Consider the following 14224-nt stretch of genomic DNA (forward strand, 5'->3'; position numbering starts at 1 on the left):
CGTCCTTGTTATCGGAAGGTTGCTGGTTCATTTCCAATGATCTGCATGTCGAAGTGTCCTTGGGCAAGATACTGAAACCAAACAGCGCCTGATGTGCTGGTCAGCATGGCAGCCACCATCATCAGTGTATAATTTACTGGAGGTCAGTTTGGACAAGTATGTGTCATTTTGTGGAAATGGAGAAACATAGAAGTGCATCTGTTACCTGATTCCAAAATAAAAAAGAGAATAATCAATTAATAATCCAATTGTGAATTTCATTAGAGACACATTAGGGTTAAATAAGCAGACTAGGTTGGCTTCATATCCCTATATTAGTTTATAATAGTCAAAAACCGAAAGCTCTTATATCAACCTAAATCTGCTGATAGTGCGTTCCTTCCTGTGCTCTCTTCCTGTAAAGCCTTCCAATGTGTCTGTACAATACACTCTTTCCTTTTAATTCTACTTCAGTGTAGCAGAAACATATCCATCTGGGGTTTCTGCCTGCTTTTATATCTCATGACCTTCAGCCTCCTCCAGGGGACTGGACCCTCCTAGCTAGCTTCCCTTCCTAGTCAGCTTGAATCTGTATGAACAAAGGAAGACCCCATGTGTATTTAACTAAACAGTATGAGCCTGCGCAGTTAAAAGTCTCTGAACAGCTTGTGCAGCATTATCCAAGTGTTTTGCAATGATTACTGGAGTCCAAATAGCTTATATGTACTTCATTACCTCTAAAATTGAGCCCACTAACAGCTGTTTTATTTTGAAAGGATGAATAGTCATGTGCCTTGTTGCCAACAGTCTTCTGGGACATCGCATACTTAGACAGAGGAGAGATGCACACAACCGTTTATACTTTAATAAACAGTAAGCTACAAATAGGACATGGTGGGAGTGTATTTACAGGCTTTTTTTGGATGCCAAACTGCTTGGATTATGCTACCCCAGCATTTGCTGATATGATGGTCATATTATGGTTATAGCCTGTAAAACAACCAGGGCCAGAATCACTTGTGGTGTTTGTGGCCAGATTGAAATGTGGACATAACCCGCTGTGTATCTGGTGTTTTGATTGCACCAGCTAGGCTTGCAAGTACCATCAAACGTGGCTTTTACACGTGAGACGAATACCACCAGAATGTTAACGGCAAACTGCAGAGAGCCGGCGGCCTCTAAAATGATTATCAGGAAATGACCAATCCTTATGTAAAGGGAATGTTGACCAAACAATGGCCTTTGCATTTCAAACCATGAAGAAATGCTTGCAAATCACGTTTTGAATTTGACCTAACAGCATCACTTTCACCCTGACTGAGAGTGAGTGACCAGTTTCTGATCTACAGTTTTAAAGAATTATACCTCTCTCATATTTGTCTGTTACATTTTAGGGTGCCAGTAGTTTAACACAAAGACTGGAAACAGAAAAAAACAGTTAGTCTGGCCCTTGTACAAAGATAACAAAATGTGTTCACTGGCACCCGAAATGTCTTGTTATATCTCATATGTTCACTCTGTTTTTTAATCTGAGCATTTGCTAGACAGGCAGCAAAAGTGTCCAAGTTGTCTACCCCAGAATGTCTGACTTCCTATTGTCGGGATGCTCATGTGCAAAAGGACACATGTAGTCAATTTAAGGTGAGGTCACACAAAGGCACAAATTGCTGCAGGTGCTAGCATTATCTACCGCCTTTCAGTTTCCCTGCTCCAGGCATTCTCTCTTGTGTTTCATGTGCTTGAGAAAGAATTGCAGTGGCTGTGGGACTTATCCCTGAATACACCAGAGATTTCAGAGACAGCCAGTGATTACTTGACAGTTATTTTCACCGTGACCAGCCATACAAAAGAACATAATACAGTGATGCCCCCCTGTCCTATGTTGGACACAATGGCACGATGCACAGTTAATGCTCATTTCTTTCTCCTCTTTCTTCTTATTGTCGGCAGCAATGCTCACCTGCAGCTGCAGTCGTGCTGACTGCTGGTGTGAGTTGCTTAATCAGTTCAGCTACGCGTCTTTTTAGTCAGAGTTGGACATTTTGGCCATTTTCAATAGAAAGGAGCATAGCCAAAGGGTAGACATGTGGAAGGGAATGAGTGGCTTAGCGTTATGTGTACAGTACAGGCTCTCAGTATCACATGCAATGAGACTGGGTTACCATCACAGCATGCAAGATTTGGCAGACTGACAAGTGGCATCTGTGGTCACACTTGGAAATGACCATCAGCATTGTCAATAGTAGATGTGGTCCATGATCATCAAAAGACATTAACGCAGTGCCATTCTGTATATTTTTAATCTGTTTCTACTCATAAATTGTAAAACAAAAAAGGTGATCTCCATTTTAACATTCAGAACCAATGACATGAGTGTTGTCTATTTCTCCCCAAAACTGCTCGGTCTTATGTCTTTTGATTTTTAGAGCATTACAAGATTTTCACTTCAAAATTGCAAAGAAATTGTGTGTTCTTTGGTGCTGTGAAATGACTGGGTTTATCATCAGTCTCATGGAAAAGGCAATGAAAATATATATGTTCAAGAGATATTTGATTATACTCCAGAGTTTGTGATGGAAGACAGCTGATATGTGTGTTTGTACTCCTGAAGAGTGACGGATCTTCTCTCTAGCTGTTTTGTGTCACTTTCAAGAGTCATATTGGCATCTTTATACTTTCAACGTATTGATAATTCAATCTGATGAATTTAGTAGTTTTGAGCCACGACCTTCTGTATTTGTATCAAGTAGCTTGTAAAAAATGAGATTTGCCAAAGTCTCTAGGCTACACCTGTTTATTCACTGTGCCAGATACATATTAAATCAACATTTAATAAAATAAGTATTGGATCAGACTCTGCTTTGGTGTCGGAGAAACCCAGGACATACAAACAATGCTGACATGACCTCAGGCGGAAACATGGTCAGCTCACCAGTGACCTCCTGGGCTTTCTCCATGTGCTTGTGCAGGTGTAGCAAAAATCTCCTAACACCGCTTCAAACTTGAAGTGCTGAAATGCCAGAGAGGTGCAAGCTTCAATCAGTGATGGGGGAAGAATCAACTTGTCCACATCTCTCAGTCTGAATAGGTGTGTGTGCACAGAGGCAGACTGTAGTAATAGGGAAGACACTTTTATGCTCCCACTGTACATCATATAGATGTACAGTGGGAGCATAAAAGTGTCACTGTCAAATCTGCAGATATCATCCAGCTTCCAGGATATAGTCTAACATCTGGGAATTAGAGAATTAGAAATTCAGTAAATTCAGGATCAGTCATCTGATAGGGAGTACAAATAAGCAGGACCTACATGTAACTCTGCCCACCACAGTGGGGTTAGAGATGTGCATAGTACACAACAGAAGGTTGATGTTGAATCTCCTCACTGTCCTGTCCAACCGAGGTAAGACCAGGCTGCAAAGGTCTGGCCTCGCAGAGATAGTCTGATAACAGGTACGGGTAGGGTTAGAGCGAGGTGGAGAGATTGTGGCACTGTGGGCCCACCCAACATCCCTCTGGCATTCGAGAAAAACTGGCCACAGTCATCAATGCTGTATAGAGAACACAGTGTCCAAGCAGCGTGTGCCAAGCAGAGAGAAAGAGAGAGCTGTTTCATTCACTGTTACATAAACAGCTCATTAGTAGATTGAAGTGTAGCAGAGGGAGCGAATAGAGATGAAGAGGGTGGTGCTCCTTTAGCACACAGAAGTCCACAAGACTGTATCCCCAATGTCATCATCCATCAGTTTGGTCTGATGGTGTGGGAAGATTGTCAATGTGGCTGAGAAAGCTAAGTTGCTATTTAGTGTTATACCTCCAGCAATGTCTGAATAGCAGATTATTGCTCATGATTTTTTGGCATGGAAAAGCTTAGCTATAGTTGCCCTCAGCTGACCAGAGCATCGCATGGCTCTGGCACAAAGACTTCACCCATTGTCAGGACCTTGACGAATATCCCCAGCCATCAGCTCAGCCTGAGGGTTGGACACAGCAATGAGCTAGCTAGATGTGGCTACAGCTACACTATCAGCAATGTAACTGGCCTTACTAGCATTACCATCAGTAGCTAACCTCTGATCAAACTCAGCTCATGCTTACAGCTTAGATGAAAGAAAAGCCTGGAAGGCAAACTGAATGCAGTACATTTATTCTTTTGGCATACAGTAAGTGGTGTCCAAGTGGTTTACAATCCAAGTTAATAAAAAGTCAAGTCAATAAAACTCTTCCAGGATAATTTAGATACAGCCTGTTCTGTACCAAGTCCATGTGAAGCAGATGAAGATCGTTTGAAAGGAAATGAAGTGGAAGAAAAGAGATGCCAGTAAGTATTTGAGTCACCTGGTTCTACAGTTCACATCAGACATAAAGAGAAACTAAGTGCTTGTGGCAGTAGAGTCCAAAGAGACTAAAGTGACTAATACTGAAGAGGAGTCTTGAATGTGCTTTTCTGTTTTTGACTGTTACAAATGTGATCAGTAAATGGTCCTTCAGTTTTGACTGATGCACCAAGGCATCAAAAATGGGCATCTTAGGCAGACAGAAGTGATACAAGGAGTATTTCGAGCATTGCTTGGTGGGTTAGGGTATTTGGTATTACTGTATCCAACCATCCAGTCATCTTTATCTACGTTCACATACCGAGTTTGGTGGGTCGCAGAAAGTTTGAGGCTTAAATTGACCCAGAATGGTTGTCAGTTAGGCCCTTAGTCTTTCATTCTTCAGGTAGCTACAGTGGTGTCCATTTTTAGCTCCCAACATTCACATTTCTGTATTGACTTTAACCTTGAAGCTCCCTTCATTATAATGTATTTGTTTTGTGTGCTTTACTCGTTGAAAAGTTGTCACAGAGTTGCAGGCTTACATGTTCAGGATTCCCTTATGTACCTAATGAGAGTGAACATTTAGCCTTGACTGAAGGGGGACGTTTTTTGTTACTGCCTGAATGTGTTAATTATGTATTAAATTGTGCCCTACATAGTTTGTTCTGAATAGTCAGTGATATTTGATGGTATTATAAAAACTTAGTCATTGTATTTATTGATTTTGTATTATTGTGCTTAAAAGATGTTGAAGCTCTCTTTGAATCTGAGAATCAAAGATCCATTCTTGTGGTCTTTTGTCAAACCTCTGCCCTGCTCAATAAGTTTTTGATCTTTTTTTTTTTAAGTATCCTTTATACATCACAAACCAAACACAGCTCTCCCACAACCACCTCAGACACAAGGATATAGGGTATCCTAAATTGAGTCGGTCTGTGCGTCTATCCATCTTTCATTTACCGTGTCTCTACTGCTCTCATGTGCACAGTCTCTTGTTACTATAACAACCAATGGATCCTGTGCCCTTCAAAACAATTAGCATTCAGCGCTACTGCTCCTGCCAACACTAACCACATTTGCCCATCAAAGGAGCTCATGGATCCTAGAAAATAATGCAGCGTAAAGGAAATATGTATCGGTCTCATGTGTTCATGGGGTGTACAGGTTCATCGTTGGATGCTCTGTATATTGACAATACATGTGCCAACTATAGACAAGGGCCAATGAAAAAAGCCTGTGGCCTTGTGCCCAATATGATGTACCATAATGAATGTGCTACTGTCATCATAGTTGTGATTTCAATCTAATCCTGGATGAATCAATGCCCAGAGCACTTTCTCGAAGATAGTGAATACAAAAGTGCAGTGTGCAGAGTCATGGCTTCTAATTGCTTTAATCCGCCCCTTTTACTGGTGATATGACAAGCAAAGCCTAATCACCTCTACTAACAGATACTGCTCTTAATTGAGATGCATGGGACAGGCTGGAGCCCATGGCACCTGAAAGGTTAACATCAGTTCACTCTCTTTTTGACTTAAAAATACAAACACTGTTCAGACACAGGTTTATCAGCATGCCTGAATTTCTACCTGGCAGCCCGATAGTCAAACATTTTGTTGAAGAGATACTTTAGTACCTCTTAAATGATTTGAATTGGTTTAACTGCTTTAGCAAACCAACTGAATTAACTTTTATGGGTTAAGAACCTCTAAGTTGCTTCTTTATACACAAAACTAGTGTCAAGTTGATGCTCACACAAGAGGGAAGTTTTAAATACACATAATTATAATAAAAATAATTTCACATTAAATAACCAGTACATGATTTAGGGTAGCTCACCTCTATAACAAGTTTAAACAAATTCAGGCCTCATTACAGACACTTCCTATTCCATTTCACTCCATTTTGGATTATTGGTGTTCCCCGAAGAGGCGTCATCCCTATGTTCCCACAGCCCAGTGGTCCCACAGCTCTATATTCCCACATTTCTAAGATTTGTTTTTATTTATTTATTTTTTTCACTGAAAATTAGGCCCTATGTTCCCACAGCCCCATAGAAATGGGCGCACCAGATTTCAATCATTCAATCTGTAGTCCATTGATGCAGGATAATAGGCTGGGTGTAATATTGCTTACACAATTGGGAGAAAGGGGATAAAATCATATACAAATTTATGAAGCATGTTAACTAACTGCATTTAGGGAAAATCCTATTTTATCTTATAAATAGGGGTCAAGTCATTTCAGAAAATACAACATTTTCAGAAAACACATTTCATCAAACACATTTTACAAAACACAATGTTACAAAACAGACATTTCACACACAGAAGAGACATCTTATCAGAAAACACTATTTTTCAGACTGCAACATTTCACAAAAGCAAAATCTTCAACAAAGCACAATATTTCACAAAACGCAACATTTCAGAAATCACACAGTTTTAGAGAAGTCACGTTTCAGAAAATACAACAACATTTTGACAATGAAAAACAGATTCTCTTCAGATAACAGAATAAGTGGGACAGCAGTTTTTGTTTGTGATTGGACGAACCCAGCTCTTGTTTTTTTATTGTGTACTATTCTCAGACTCAGACCTAGTTCATTCAACTCTGCTTTCACAGGATGTTTGAAAGGGACATTTTTTTAAGTGTATGTCATACATGTCCGCTGTCCATTGTCCGTGTATCGCCTACAGAGGATGGCAGATTGCACACTCAAGATTTGGAGAAGCACTTGGAGTGTACAAACCCAAGCAATGGGTCGCTCTGGGTAAGGGGAGACAGCAAAACATATTTTATAGATTATGGAATTGGTATCAGTTGAATTGTATGCTTTATTTTGAATATGTTTTTAACATCTTTTCATTTTTACTTTGCCTTCACATTTGAAAGTCTTTTCTAACAGGAAATAATATGCCATCATTTTTAATCACACATGAAGCTCTAATTGGTTCTGTTGCTTTTCCAATCGGTGAAGCAGATGTCACTGAACATGTAATATAAACTGTTGAAAAAACTGGGAATTGGGGCATTGTTCAGATGTCTGGAACCAGGTTAAGACAAAATAATTGACATGCCTTGAACAGCAACTAATACTACTAGCAACTATTACTCTTGCTTTAAAAGCAGTTTTCCATCAAAAGTTGCCTTTTTGGCTAAATTAACAATAATTAATGCAATTCCTTGTTATGTACTGTTGCGTGATTTATCATGACTCCTAAAAGGAAGATGACTAGCAGTGAGAAACCATTTTGTTAACAACATAGAAGAATATCTGCTCAGTGAGAACAATGTTTTCAATTATTCCTTCAATGCAACTTTTCAGTCAAAGATTTTCCTTTTTCTTCATATGCTCTTTTGTTCCGCCAACGCAGTTGCACTCCACCTTGCACTTTGTCTTCGTTGCTAGTCTGTAGCATGAGCAGCAGAGGCGACGTTAATGCTATCTGATAACACAATCTGTGTTATGAATATTCACTAAATTAATTCATGAGACACAAATGTTACAAACCAGTTTTTTCAAAGGCTTTAATGGCACATCTTCCCACCTATTTTGCATTAAAATACTGTATAACTGGAGGAAAATATTCCAGACTTTTTTTTTTCCTTACATATCGTGAAGAGTTAGCCTGAGCTCTAAGGGCCAGACTGACAACACCCGCAAAGGTCATCTCAGCCTTTTAGCCAGTGTGAGCCAGAGAGTAAAGGGGATGCATCATTGGCAGATACCCATTTGAGACTAAATACTGTGACAGAGCATGCTCCCACAGGAAACGAGGGGATGCCACAAGCCTTCTATCTGGTTTCAAGATCTGTTCAGCTGCACTGCACACATTGTTTTCAATTGAGTTAGCAGTTCAGAATAGATTCAATCAATTAATGTGACATTGTTGCAGGCTGGCAGTCAAATGGAAATATTAAATCATCCTTCCAAGTATTCTGGCACCAATACGCCCCCACAGAGAGAGACCATTTGCCTGCTCAGAGTGATGCAGATTAATGCCCCTAAACATCCTAATTGCCTAATGAAGCTTTTTCAAACAGCAGTGTTCTGAGCTATAGAACCCCCCCAGAAGATACACCCCAAATTTAAATTCAAAGAAGCCATGTGAAAAATAGTCATTTGACTCCTAAGTGCTGCTTACCACATTCTTCAAAAACAGAAATGAGAATGCAGTGATTGATACTAGAACAGGGAAGAAAGCAGCACATTCTGAATGACATCTTATTCTGCCATGAATGCCACACAAGCCCAAATGTACAGGATCATTATCTTGACTGTGATAGATAGATTGCTGTGCGGTTTAAGATATGAGTTATCCTGAGGGATATTCCTCTTCCTTGTTATGTACAAGTATCTTCATTGAGATCAAGTATGATTCCGCTCACTTTTATTATGTAGCTATATCTATTTTTGAAAGTTTGAGACAGACTTTCCTCCTAATGTCAGACATTTAAAGTGCAGACTTGAGGTATATTGCTGGTATGTTCAAGGTGGCGGCTCTTATCTTTTTTGAGGGCCTTGTATCAGCTTATGGTAGGAAATGCATTGAAATTTTCTTGAAAATACACCCATATGATTTTAAAAATGGCTGCATCATTCAACTACATTCCATTTCTCACTCCACCGTGAGCAGAGGAACCTCAGATTTCATCATCAAGCAGCGAATATGGCTGAGTTGAATTCACACACAGTTTAATCAACTTGATCATTATTGTGTGTTTGTCAATTGATTACACAGTAATTATAATTAGAGCTGTTTCTGTATTTTTTCCCCCAAACATTACCAATGCAAACAGACATTTAACAGCAGCAAAGAAGATGAATGGTGTTTCCCTTGAGCTTTGATAGGGTGATGATGGATGTATGTGTGTTCTCAGGTTCTGTATATTGGCCTAACATCAAACCAAGCTGTGCAGTGTACACTGGGTACCGGCAAACACTGGGAACCACCAAGTAGAATATGAAATGTTTCATTTTAAGTTTCAGTTCTACAGTGGGCCATCAGTATGAATTATCGGGTCCCTTTGGCTGTGTCCTCATACTTGGCTCAAAGTCTAATAGGTTTCCAGTGGGTGCTGGACGAGGGTTGACCCTTGTGTCTGGTTTTGTAGAGGACATGGTTCTGCTGGCTTCTTCAGTCTGTGACCACCAGCAGGCTCTGGGACGGTTTGTAGCCGAGTAGGAAGTGGTTGGTGTGAGTGTCAGCACCTCCAAGTCTGAAGCCGTGGTTCTCAGCTGGAAAACAGCAGATTGCCCCCTTCTGGTGAGTGCTCAAGTTCCTGCCTCAAGTAAATGAGTTCAAATATTTCAGGGTCTTATATACGAGGGACAGACTGGTGGTTTGGTGCAGTATTAGCAGAATTAAAACTGGATAGTGACAGAAAAAAATAAGATTGCTGATTCAAGAAACTAAATTGAGTTTCCACCGGAGGTTGGTTAGACCCAGCCTTAGAGATAGGGTCAGGAGCGTGGACATGTGGAGGGAACTCAGAGTAGACCCGCTGCTCCTTTGCACTGAGATGAGCCTCCCTTTGGGTTTTTTTCAGAGCACAACAAACTGGGAGGAGACCCCAGGGTAGACCCAGAACTTGCTGGAAGGGTGACATATCTCATCTGGCCTGGGAATGCCTTGGGATACCACCGGGGGGACCTTGGAAGAGTCATGAGGAAAATGATGGCTAAAATACCCAGTTTAGCATGTTGCCACTTCAACCCAACCACCCATTATAAGTGAAAGAAGATGGATGGATGAATTGATGGCATGACACAAAAAATCTTAGGTGCTGCACCTGAGGCGTATAATGGCAGTATTATGGATTATAGGGATTATTTTATAAGGATGAACAAGAACTGAGCACTGCGTCACTCCAAAAGTGTATGTGGGAGGGGACAAGTATGGCCGTTAGCTATATCAGCATGAACACTTAAAGGAAAAACAGAGGGCTGGAACCCTGAAGTACTTGCTGTGTGTTCAGAAAAAAAAAGAGAATGACAGCAGGATGGCAGACCACATGAGGGCTGGTGACTACAAGAAGGGTTTCATTTTTCACAAAGTCAAAGGTTCTGATTCAATCAGATTTTAGAGGTAAAATAAAATTTTACACAACAGCAAATCGTATTTTTCCACTGGATTTATTTACATGCCTCTATGATTTGGACTAGTTGTATTGCTGACAGGTTGTAATGCGTGATCTGCAGCACATCAAGTTTATCACACAAATCTTTGCATGTACTTGTGGCAACATACTGTGTTTGAGCTCAGCTACATTCTACATTCAGCTACATTCAGTACATTCAATTGTAGGCAGAAATGTTTTGCTAACATAAGCTGAATGTGGCCTTCATCTAATGTGAACATTTTCTTCCACTCACAGGTAACAGATGGAGTTTAAATGGGGTGACAGATAGAGAAGGATCACAGGAAAACAACTTCATACAGAATGGTGTATATTCAGTCTTTTATTAAGACTAAATAACGTTAATATGAACGGAGGGTTACCTGGATTCACGGGATGTTCCTTGAAGATTAAACAACAGTTAGCCAATAAAATGCAGTTTGGGGTGATTCAGACAAGATTCAGAAGATTAGATGTGGTTGCTGCTGTGAAAAAGGAAATGGAACATAAGCTCACATCTCGGCATAAGCATTGAATGAATTGAACAAAAACAATACACAGGGAATGTTATGCGCCCTTTATTACGAGCATAGAGAGTTAATTAACTGAGACAATTTGCACTTCATTTGGCGGAACTGTCAATGTCACACACTCCACTGTTATTACAGTAAAATTACAGTAAATTATTACAGTAAACAAAATCTGATGTAAGACGTGGTCGAATCAATTCTTCTCCTTTGCCATTATTTTTCATACTTTTGGATAGGTCATGTTGGGGTTTCTTCAAGGATCTTTGGCTGGTATTCTTTCACACCTCTAATGAGAGACTCTGCAGCATTCAGTGGTTATTCATTACTTACATAAAGTACAGTAACTAATGGCTAATCTATTTTTTTATAATCTGTTTTCGCAGTAACATGCAGGATTCTGGACATGAATATAGCTGATAAAATAAAATGAAATAAAGAAGCTAATTATATGATATATTAAAGGGATATTTTGGGTTTTTTGGAGTGGGATCGTATAAAGTGCATATTTATAGTCGGTCTGTTCAGTACCGTTATTGCCGGTCAGCACAGCCTCAGTTTGGAGAAGTAGAGAGCCGCTCCAGCCCAGACGCCAAGCTTTGTTCTGCAGTGAATCTATATCAGTTCGAGTGTATGTCGTATAGAGAAAATTCACACCGCTTTACATCGCCGACAGACCGCCCTTTCTTTTGGCACTACATTTTCTCAACCACAGAACCTCTGCATCCCTGCGCATTAGTGTAACTGGGCCTCGCACTGTATTTCACAGCTCGCAGATCACTTGTTTGGGTCAGAGTTTCAGTGTAGGGATACCGAGGTTCTACAGTTGAGAAAATGTAGTGCCAAGAGAAAGGGCAGTCTGACTGCAATAACATGAGAATTTGAACACATTCTAGAAAATAAGCACTAGAGGTAGCTGAGAATCATCATATGCTATTGCCAGAGAGAAAAATAGCACTCACATTTGTGCTCCTATGAGCAGGTCATTGCAACAAATGGTGAGCAATTATAAGAAATTAAAATAAGAGTTTATGTGCCTGAAACACGAGGTGAAATCTAAACGTATGAGTGTAATGTTTGTAGTAGCGTGTGAACTGGATTGATTCTTTATTAATGTTCCGTAAACAACATGTAATTTATTAAGAGCAAATTTGAGTGAGCTCGATTGATTCATTTTTTTTTTTTTTTTTTTTTTACCATAGACTCCGCTGGTGGTAAATGTGCATATATATTTTGTCGATCATGGTTTCATTGAGTCATCTTGTACCCGTAAGTTAAAGTGAAGCAGTGATTCAGTGAAAGCCAATACTCTGCTGTTGCTTTTTAAAAATCCATATGTTTCAAACTAGAGTTGGAAAATAAATATATCACATTGTGCTTTTTATTGCAGCGTTGTAATGAATATTGTACTACTGTCCATGTTGGGATCCTGCAGAATGTTGGATGACTGCAAATCTTTAACCAAGTTCATCGGTTACAGACCAAATCACCATGACATCGTGCTAACAACAACAGTCACTTCCAGGTATAAGACAGGCTGCAGAATTGCATTGGGGAGATATGCAAACTAGTTTTTTTTTTTTTTCTGTGTTCATTTTCTGCCGTAACTGAGTTTGAAGAAATTCAAAGATAAATACATGATGGTGCAACGAATGTTCATTCAAACTGTTAGATATTGCTCATATTTATTCAAAATTTCATTTTTGTCACAAAGGTTTCCTGTATGTTGGTATAACAAATTGCCACTTGTCAGGTGAGCAAAAACCTTTTTTTCAAGCCTTTTTGCATTTCCTGAACGGATGAAATGCAGCTCTTTGTGCACATAGTCTCATTAACATAAAAAGAGCACATGTGTCTCCTGTCAGGACTACATACGAGAATCACACATTGCATAAATGTTGTGGCTTGGGATCATTGAGTTGTGCACACAATTTCAAAATCACCCGACATCCTCAGAGAAATAAATCCCATCCGATCCATCTCATCCGTGAGCGTTTTTTCCTAGTCTAGTTGTGTGTGATTACATTATCTTTTACCTGACTTGATATTGCTTTTTCCCCTGCAGCATTAGCCTCACTTCACTGTAGGAATTAACACTTAAATTGTATTACTCTGCTCTTGATCTGTTGATGTTCTGCATGCTGTTTGGTGGATTGTAGATAAGCACGTTCACAAAGCTATAGACATCAACTGACTCTCTGTATCTCCTGGATTATGTACGAGTTTGTGAACATGACGGAGTCCGGATTTGTAAGTTAGTCAATCGTGAGTCAACACACTGGAGCCGGTTCTGTGATCCAGCATGTTAACACCAAAAAGCCTAAGTTAAGCCTGACATTAGCTGCTAACCCACTAATCTCTCCTCGTCATACAGCTGTCAGCCCCATCTTGCATGTTTCTTATACAGTCACATTTGCTGACATTGTGAGCAGCAAGCAGTTCTATTATTTTATCTTATCTCCGTGTTTTTTATCACAAACTCATGCATACCCTTGTCAACCGGCATATCAAGGTCATATAGTCAGGTACGCCAACAATTCCTCAGTATTACTTCAGTTCGTTGATATCTAAATTAAATTCAGAAAAAAAAAAGAAAAGAAAAAATCCAAAGAAGCTAAAAAAATATGTAATGGGTACTTCAGATTCTGAGTGGATTTGCCATATTGTTGATTTAGAGTCAACAAGCCAAGATGTCAAGCCAGCAGGGCACATTGTCAACGGCCATAAAGTGCAAAAGGCTCATGAAATGGTCTTTAGAAACACACTTGGCTACGGCCACATTTATGAAGTGGTGTTCATTTTGCATTTCTAAGCTGCTCCGGACTGCGTTTTGGCAATATTAATGGACCACACTGCCAATTGTGATGATTTGGCTGCCATAACCCCCCCCAGCAGCCACTCTCGATGTAGATAACATTTGTGTTGAATTATTAATAGATAGTTCACAGCAGTGGTGATTCTATCTGACTGTGGGATGCTTTTAATTTTACAGTATTATTTGAGGTCAGTCCCCCCCACAGCAGGACAAAAACAACACAGGGGAGTATGTGTGTGCTTTTTTGGCCTACAAAGCTACTGTGTCAATTTTTCAAATCAAGAATCACCTGTAAATTGCTTTTAAACCTACATTCAGTGTAAATTGAAAATGTCAAGTCATTTCTGTTAACCTAGAGAGTGTACATATTTGTGTGTTTTGTATAGGGTCATTGTGCATTAGCACTCCAGCAGTGTTCCACAAAAACAAACTAACATGTTTCTATTAATAGTTTGGCATCA

At 39.8% G+C, this 14224-nt stretch overlaps 1 protein-coding gene across 19 annotated transcripts in view; it reads left to right on the forward strand.

Moving 5' to 3' along the window:
* LOC119022406 overlaps positions 1–14224 on the forward strand; it is a 231860-nt gene that overhangs the window by 128068 nt on the left and 89568 nt on the right. For 5 of the 19 annotated variants that reach the window (XR_005075930.1, XR_005075931.1, XR_005075914.1 and 2 more), the window contains one exon: positions 9417–9568. The exons of 9 other annotated variants lie outside the window; for them this stretch is intronic. Coding sequence is in view for 4 of the 10 variants with exons in the window: in XM_037103238.1 (XP_036959133.1) it covers positions 6998–7071 (74 nt within the window). In the remaining 6 variants the exon portion in view is untranslated. Of the gene's footprint in view, positions 1–6997; positions 7072–9416; positions 9569–9851; positions 10664–14224 lie in introns of those variants that run through there. 5 more of the 19 variants (XM_037103238.1, XM_037103229.1, XM_037103248.1 and 2 more) reach the window with 2 other exon arrangements.

Source organism: Acanthopagrus latus, chromosome 1 (genome assembly GCF_904848185.1).
Source record: "Acanthopagrus latus isolate v.2019 chromosome 1, fAcaLat1.1, whole genome shotgun sequence".
In the NCBI taxonomy this organism is placed as follows: Eukaryota; Metazoa; Chordata; class Actinopteri; order Spariformes; family Sparidae; genus Acanthopagrus; species Acanthopagrus latus.